The 9,605-nt window shown below is 37.9% G+C and overlaps 1 protein-coding gene across 1 annotated transcript; it reads left to right on the top strand.

The window, feature by feature from the left end:
* The first annotated feature begins 1,014 nt into the window (after positions 1–1,014).
* Positions 1,015–1,953, top strand: LOC128594704 (olfactory receptor 2G3-like). Its single transcript, XM_053603611.1, has one exon. It carries the CDS (start codon positions 1,015–1,017, stop codon positions 1,951–1,953), a length of 939 nt encoding a protein of 312 aa, XP_053459586.1.
* The last annotated feature ends 7,652 nt before the right edge of the window (positions 1,954–9,605 follow it).

Here is a 9,605-nt window from a genome sequence, read left to right as displayed (position 1 = left end):
AGTAAGATGCTGCTTAAGTTCAGAAAACTTGGGAGTATAAATGATAGTATCATTTACAAAAAGTAAGTGAAGAGGTGTTGTGGAATGTGTAATCCAGACTATTTTTATTATGCAGAATAATGCAAAATGAGCTGACAAAGACATATTTTGCCTTTTCATAATTTTATCAAATGACAATATCTTGTCTTTAAATGATTGTGTGTAGGTGAGTTTTTACTTTTTTAATTAAAAACATTTTGTGGTTATCACTCAAGTGTGTGCACTTCTGTATTTGTAATCTTTTCATGTGTATCTTACAAATGTCTATTTTTTCAACAATAAGAGGTTGTAAATACATTATAATACCTTGTAAATAATTATGTGTGTTGTTAAAGAGATTATGAAATTATTTAGTTTTCCTTCATGTTGAAAGTCATCTGTATCTATCTGACCCTGCAATCACTCTGATCAAATAATTAATTGTAAAAAAACATTATCATAACCCACCTTGCCTATGAGATGAAAAAGATATAAAATATATTAAATTTATTTTCATGTCCTATCACCTCACTGTTACCTGTTATTTTTACATTACAATGTAAATGAGTAAATGTTAGAATAAATATCACCAGTTGTCAATTTAATGCTGGATATTTAAATTAGAGTCAGCATTCACGTATTCTTTTTCTCCCATTTCTACTAACAGAATTGCACAGCCACCCAAACTGGAAGCTTTTATTTTCTTCTTTAAGTAGATTATCTTTAATAATAATTGTCAACAAATGGAGAAAAGAGCTTGTCACATGAACAAAAGGGAGGATTGATCCAATGTTTATTGAGACAAAAACTGGTAACACAAAAGAATGCCTTTATTTTCAGGAAAGCCTTTTTAATAATTCCTTTTTTCTTTTCTGGAGTAACTTGACTTAAAAAAAAACCTCATCTAAGCATTTACTTCAAATATTGTATGTAAGTAGTGACATTTTCGTGGATTGAATTCCATGAACTCACTTTTCTCTTTATCTTAGAAGACTGATGGAACAAAACAACGAAACATTTGAGGGAGATTTTATTTTACTTGGATTCTCAGATCAGCCTCAGGTAGAGGTCATCCTTTTTGTGGTAGTCTTGATATCCTATCTTCTGACCCTCATAGGCAACACAACCATCATTGTGGTCTCCTGCCTGGACTGTAAACTCCACACACCTATGTATTTCTTTCTCACAAATCTCTCCTTTCTTGACCTTTGCTTCACTACCAGCATTGTCCCACAGCTATTGTGGAACCTGAAGGGACCAGCCAAGACCATTACAACCACTGGATGTATCATACAACTCTATGTGTCCCTCTCCTTGGGTTCCACCGAATGTGTTCTCCTTACCATCATGGCATTTGACCGCTATGTAGCTGTCTGCAGACCTCTCAATTACACTACTGTCATGTCCCCATCATTTTGCAAGGCTTTAGCAGGAATAGCCTGGCTAAGTGGAGTAGGAAACACGCTCATCCAAGGCACCATCACCCTTCAGCTCCCTCGATGTGGACATCGCCATCTCTACCACTTCCTGTGTGAGGTGCCTGCCATGATCAAGCTGGCATGTATTGACATCCATGCAAATGAAGTCCAGCTTTTTGTGGCCACTTTAGTTCTCCTCCTTTTACCTATGGCTTTGATATTGATTTCCTATGGATTCATTGTGAACGCAGTGATAAAAATTAAGTCAGTCAAAGCTTGGCGCAAGGCCCTTGGGACCTGTGGTTCCCATCTATTAGTAGTCTCTCTCTTCTTTGGGCCCAGTTCAGCCATATATATTCAACCAAAGAGATCGTATGGCCACAGCCAGGGCAAATTCCTCACACTCTTTTATACTGTTGTGACTCCCACCCTCAACCCTCTCATATATACTCTGAGGAACAAGGATGTGAAAGGAGCCCTGAAGAGACTTCTGAGGAGAGAACCAGATTCCCAATAGAAAAACCAAGCACAGTGACTTTCTGTACTGGAAAGTTAGTTAAAAGACCTAACATTAAATGACCATCAAGTATATATACATTGTATGTATCATTTGCCTCTCTTGGCTATATTTACATATAACATGTCTAATGTGATCTGGAAAAAAGATTCAATTTGTATAGCTAAGGAAATTCATTGTGTTTGTGTGTCTGTAGCTTTCAGATATTTTTACTCTCTTTTTAAATATTTGTGAAGATTTGAAACATGTACTAAGACTGAGAGATTTTGTGATCTACTGAAGACATTGTACTTACATATTTGATTAGGGAAATAGAACAATGATTAATTTTTAAATGGGAAATTTAAAACTACATTTTAGTGTAAGGAAAGTATTGTAGCATTTCCTTTGTAAAAGAGGGTTAGTGTGATATTATTTAAACCATTTTGTACACAGTATTCTAGTTCTTTCAAACAGGTAAATAAAGCAAAAGTTGAAAATGGGTGCCAGGACCCGTGATCGGCACCCTCCTGGACCTCTGGAAGAGCTGCACTGGGACCCACGATCAGCACCCTCCCGGAAATCTGGAAGAGCTGCGCTGGGACCCATGATAAGCACCCTCCTGGACCCTGGTAAGAGCTGCATTGGGACCATCCCAGACCTCCGGAAGAGCTGCGCCACAACCTGCGATCGGCACCCTCCCGGACGCGGTAAGAGCTGCACCGGGACCATCCTGGACCTCTGGTAGAGCTGCTGCCTGCCTGGACCCACTACACCACCCACAGGGCCTCCCCACACCCTAACTGAGAAGTACGAGAGCCGTGAAACCCCGCGTCCTCCCTCCTCTACCCTCCCTGCCTCCACACCACCCACTTGTAGCCACATACCCTCCGGAGCCCACCTTGCCTCTGCGCGGAGCCCTTCTCCTGGCCAGAGACTGCTGGAGCCTTGGGCCCTCTGTGCCAAAGTCACTGGGCACCAGGCACTCCCAGAACTGTGTGCACCACCCCCTGCCCTGTTGCTGGATCCAGGGGTGTCACACTCCAAGCTACTCCCACAACCAGAACTCCCTGGCTGGGGCAGCCCCAGAAGAGCTACACAGGATCACTACCTACAAAGATCCAGCAGCAATGGAGTGATCACCCCTGGGGTTTAATCTCAGAGAGAAATCACCCCAACTCTGAGGACAGCCAGAGGCAATGGTGAAAAACAATCATGAGATAAAATCAAAGGAAAAACTCTGGCAATATGAATAATCAGACTAGATCAACTCCCCCAAGGATCAATGGGGCAGACACAGCACAAGATCCCATGCACAAACAAATAGCTGAGATGTCAGAAATCGATTTCAGAATCTGGATAGCAAATGAGATCGAATTAGAATTCCAAGCAGTAACCCAGAAGATATCTCAAGAATTCAACGAATTCAAACACCAATTACCAAAGATTTTGACACATTGAGACAAGAAGTTGCATCCCTCAAAGATCTGAGAAACACAGTAGAATCCCTCAGTAACAGAATGGAGCAAGCAGAAGAAAGAATTTCTGACATCGAAGACAAAACTTTCAAACACTCCCAAACTCTCAGAGAGGAAGAGAAATGGAGGGCAAAGACAGATCACTCTCTCAGAGAGCTCTGGGATAATTTGAAGAAAATCAATATTCATCTTATAGGGATTCTTATATGAACTGGCTTCATAAGGCACAGAGTCTCTTCTCCATGAGATAATGAAAGAGAACTTTCCAGACATGCTAAGAGATATCTGAAATTCAGATAGCTGAACTCCAGCACAACTCAACCCAAATAAAACATTTCAAGGACACATCATAATCAATTTCACTAAAGTTAATATGAAGGAGAAAATTCTGAAAGCAGCCAGATGAAAGAAAACCATCACCTACAAGGGGAAGATTATTAGAATAACTGCACATCTCTCTGCTGAAACCTTTCAAGCTAGAAGAGGATGGTCATCGACTTTTAATCTCCTAAAACAAAATAACTTTCAACCCAGGATCCTGTACCCAGCTAAACTGAGTTTCATTTATGACAGAGAAATTAAATAACTTTAATGACATTCACATGTTGAAGAAATTTGCCAGAACTAAACCAGCTCTCCAGGATATTCTCAGACCTATCCTCCATAAAGACCAGCATAATCCTCCACCACAAAAGTAAACCCACCCAGAAAATTTTGATCACATTCCAACTTCCACAGTCGCTAAAGGATTAAAAATGTCCACCAGACTCTTGAAAGGCTTATCAATATTCTCAATTAATGTGAATGGCTTAAATTGTCCTCTAAAGAGGCACAGGTTGGCTGACTGGATACAAAAACTCAAGCCAGATATCTGCTGCATGCAAGAATCGCATCTTACATTAAAAGACAAATATAGACTCAAGGTGAAGGGATGGTCATCTATACTCTAGGCAAATGGAAACCAGAAAAAAGCAGGCATTGCAATCCTATTCACAGATGCAATAGGCTTTAAACCAAACAAAATAAGGAAGGATAAAGATGGACACTTCATATTTGTTAAGGGTAATACTCAATATGATGAGATTTCAATTATTAATATTTATGCATCCAACCAGAATGCACCTAAATGTATAACAGAAACTCTAACAAACATGAGCAACTTGATTTCCTCCAGTTCCATAGCAGTTGGAAATTTTAACACCTCATTAGCAGTGCTGGATAAATCCTCCAAAAAGAAGCTAAGCAAAGAAATCTTAGATTTAAACTTAACCATTCAACATCTGACTTAACAGACATCTACAGAATATTTCATTCCAATACAGAATATTTCATTCCAATAAAACTGAATACACATTCTTCTCATAAGCCCATGGAACATACTCCAAAATCGACCTCATCCTAGGCAACAAATCTAACCTCAGCAAATTTAGAAAAATAGAAATCATTCCTTGCATCTTCTCAGACCATCATGGAATAAAAGTTGAACTCAATAACAACAGGAAATCGGCATACCCATACAAGAACATGGAAGCTAAATAACGTTATGCTGAAGGATAGATGGGTTATAGATGAGATTAAGAAGGAAATCACCAAATTTTTGGAACAAAACAACAATGAAGACACGAATTGTCAAAACCTCTGGGATACTGCAAAGGCAGTCCTAAGAGGGAAATTTATAGCACTGCAAGCCTTCCTCAAGAAAGCAGAAAGAGAGGAAGTTAATAACTTAATGGGACATCTCAAGAAACTGGAGAAGGAAGAACATTCCAACCCCAAACCCAGCAGAAGAAAATAAATAACCAAAATCAGAGCAGAATTAATGCAATTGAAAACAAAAGAATTATAGAACAGATCAATAAATCCCAAAGTTGGTATTTTGGAAACATCTATAAAATAGATAAACCTTTGGCCAACCTAACCAGGAAAAAAAGAGTAAAATCTCTAATCAATCAGACCTGGTAAAGATGCAATAACAAGAGACACCTCAGAAATTCAAAAAATCCTTAACAAATATTACAAGAAACTTTACTCTCAGAAATATGAAAATCTGAAAGAAATCGACCAATACCTGGAAGTACGCCACCTACCAAGACTTAGCCAGAACAAAGTGGAAATGTTGAACTGGCCTATATCAAGTTCTGAAATAGCATCAACTATACAAAATCTCCCTAAAAAGAAAACCCAGAACCAGATGGCTTTATGTCAGAATTCCACCAAACCTTTAAAGAAGAACTAGTACCTATATTACTAAACCTCTTCCAAAATAGAGAAAAAGAAGGAATACTACCCAACACATTCTATGAAGCAAACATCACCTTGATCCCTAAACCAGGGAAAGATCCAACAAGTAAAAAAAATTATAGACCTATATCACTAATGAATATTGATGCAAAAATATTCAATAAGATCCTAACAAACAGAATCCAACAACACATCAAAAAAATTATACACCATGACCAAGTGGGATTTATCCCAGGCTCTCAAGGCTGGTTCAATATACGTAAATTATAAATGTAATTCAGCACATGAACAGACTAAAAAATAAAGACCATATGATTCTCTCAATTGATGCATAAAAAGCTTTTGATAACATCCAGCATCGCTTCATGATCAGAACACTTAAGAAAATTGGTATACAAGGAACATTTCTTAAACTAATAGAGGCCATCTATAGCAAACCCACAGCCAATATCGTATTGAATGGAGTTAAATTGAAATCATTTCCATTTATATCAGGAACCAGGCAAGGTTGCCCATTGTCTGCATTGCTCTTTAACATTGTAATGGATGTTTTAGCCATTGCAATTAGGGAAGAAAAGGTGATCAAGGGTATCCACATAGGGTCAGAAGAGATCAAACTTTCACTCTTCGCAGCTGACATGATCGCATATCTGGAAAACACTAGGGATTCTACTACAAAACTTTTAGAAGTGATCAAGGAATACAGCAATGTCTCAGGTTACAAAATCAACACCCATAAATATGTAGCCTTTACATATATCAACAATAACCAAGCCAAAAAAACAGTCAAGGACTCTATTCCCTTCACAGTAGTGCCAAAGAAGATGAAATCTTTGGGAGTTTATCTAACAAAGGATATGAAAGATCTCTATAAAGAGAACTATGAAACTTTAAGAAAAGAAATAGCTGAAGATGTTAACAAATGGAAAAACATACCATGCTCATGGCTGGGAAGAATCAACATTGTTAAAATGTCTATACTACCCAAAACAATATATAATTTTAATGCAATTCCTATCAAAGCTCCATTGTCATATTTTATAGATCTTGAAAAAATAATATTTCATTTTATATGGAATCAGCAAAAACCTCAAATAGCCAGAACATTACTCAGCAATAAAAAGACAGCAGGAGGAATCATGCTACCAGACCTGAGACTATACTATAAATTGATAGTGATCAAAACAGCATGGTACTGGCACAAAAACAGACAGTTAGATGTCTGGAACAGAATAGAGAACCAAGAGATGAATCCAGCTACTTAGCATTATTTGATCTTTGACAAGCAAATTAAAAAACATTCAGTAGGGAAAAGACTCCCTATTTAACAAATGGTGCTGGGTGAACTGGCTGGCGATCTGTAAAAGACTGAAACTGGACCCACACATTTCACCATTAACTAAGATAGACTCTCACTGGATAAAGGATTTAAACTTAAGACATGAAACTATAAAAATACTTGAAGAAAGTGCAGGGAAAACTCTTGAAGGAATCAGCCTGGGTGAATATTTTAAGAGAAGGACTCCCCAGGCAATTGAAGCAGTATCAGAAATACATTACTGGGACCTGATCAAACTAAAAAGCTTCTGCACAGCCAAGAACACAGTAAGTAAAGCAAGCAGACAGCCCTCAGAATGGGAGAAAATATTTGCAGGTTATATCTCCGATAAAGGTTTAATAACCAGAATCCACAGAGAACTCAAATGTATTAGCAAGAAAAGAACAAGTGATCCCATCTCAGGGTGGGCAAAGAACTTGAAAAGAAACTTCTCTAAAGAAGACAGGTGCACAATCTACAAACACATGAAAAAAGCTCATCATCCTTAATCATCAGAGAAACACAAATCAAAACTACTTTGAGATATCACCTAACCCCAGTAAGAGTAGCCTACATAACAAAATCCCAAAACCAGTAATGTTGGGTGGATGCGGAGAAAAGGGCACACTTGTACACTGCTGGTGGGAATGCACACTAATATGTTCCTCTTGGAAGTGTATTTGGAGCATACTTGGAGATCTAAAAATAGACCTGCCATTCTATCCTATAATTCCTTTACTAGGTATATACCCAGAAGACCAAAAATCACAATATAACAAAGACATCTGTACCAGAATGTTTATTGCAGCCCAATTCATAATTGCTAAGTCATGGAAGAAGCTCCAGTGCCCATCAACCCATGAATGGACTAGCAAATTGTGGTACATGTATACCATGGAATATTATTCAGCCTTAAAGAAAGATGGAGACTTTACCTCTTTCATGCTTACATGGATGGAGCTGGAACATATTCTTCTCAGCAAAGTATCTCAAGAATGGAAGAAATAGTATCCAATGTACTCAGACCTACTATGAAACTAATTTATAGCTTTCATATGAAGGCTATAACCCAACTATAGCACAAGAATATAGGGAAAGGGCCAAGGGAGGGGAAGAGAGGGGGATGTCAGGGTGGAGGGAGGGTAATGGGTGAGGCCACACCTACGGTGCATCTTACAATGGGTACAGGCGAAACCTACTAAATGCAGAATACAAATGTCTACGTACAATAACTAAGAAAATGCCATGAAGGCTACGTTGAACAGTTTGATGAGAATATTTCAGATTGCATATGAAACCAGCACATTGTACCCCTTGATTGCACAAATGTACACAGCTATGATTTAACAATAAAATAAATAAATAAATAATTACTAAAAAAAAGTTGAAAATGTGGGGATTTTTTGTAGCAAGGAAATAGATTTGTGGATCTAGTTAAAATGCTATTAAGAAAAAATACTGAGTTTTAAATAAAAATCATCAAAGTAATTGTTAAATGACTATAAATAATTGTCAACTAATTTAATGAAATACTAACCTGTGACATAATCTAGTGTCAGGTGGATTTGGGGCCTTCTTGAAACATTGATTCTATCCTATCTAACACTATTGCTTTCCTCAGCTAACAATCACTTTGTAGTTATTGGACATGTGGGCTCTGGAGTCAGTCTGCCATACATGGTTTGAAATTTTGTTCTTCTGCTCATTAGCTGTGTGTAACTCTCAGCTCTTGACCTAACCAGTATGATTTTCAGCTCAATCACTTCATAGGTTGAGGATTAAATAAATTAATGCATACAACATGCTGAAAAATCGGTTATGGAACTCATAAGTCCTGAATATATATCATAAAAATTATTAAAATACTTTTCAAAAATAGATGGTGTTTAAAAAATATCCAACGTCTCCATATTTTTCTTCTATCATTCTCAACATGTACTTGTATTGTTTTTGTTTTCATTTGTTTTCTATTTTCTATTGTACTTGATATTTCATTATATTACTGTACTGAAAATAGTAAACAGACCAATCCAAATCTGCCCTCACACCTTTGTATCAGCACCAATTTGCACTTCTCAATTTGCCCATTTTGAATTTGGAATCTGTGTTCTTTTTTTTTTTTTTTGAGACAGAGTCTCACTGTGTTGCTCTGAGTAGAGTGCTGTGGCATTATATAGCTCACAGCAACCTCAAACTCTTGGACTTGAGCAATCCTCTTGCCTCAGCTCCTGAGTAGCTGGGACTACAGGCATGCACCACTACAGCCAGCTAGTTTTTTTCTTTTTTTTCGGTAGAGATGAAGGGCTTTCTCTTGCTCAGGCTGGTCTGGAACTCCTGAGCTCAAGCAATCCATCAGCCTTGGCCTCCAAGAGCGCTAGGATTACAGGCATGAGCCACTGGACCCCTTCATGGAATCCACGTTCTAAAGAACTGGGCTTGAGTTCCAAGCCCAATTAAGTAGGGCAGTATGTAAGTACTTTGTGCTATGTCAAGTTGCAGGTTCCTCAGCTGTACAAGAGTGGTAACAATAGTTCCTCAATTACTAGGCTATTGTGACCAGAAAATATGTTAATTCAAGTTGGTTAGCCCAAAGTTTGTTACATATTAAGAGAAACCACACAATAATTGTTATCCAC

This window comes from Nycticebus coucang, chromosome 9 (genome assembly GCF_027406575.1).
Source record: "Nycticebus coucang isolate mNycCou1 chromosome 9, mNycCou1.pri, whole genome shotgun sequence".
Lineage (NCBI taxonomy): Eukaryota > Metazoa > Chordata > Mammalia > Primates > Lorisidae > Nycticebus > Nycticebus coucang.
The sequence above is the reverse complement of the archived record's forward strand: the minus strand, read 5'-3'. Positions and strand labels throughout refer to the sequence as shown.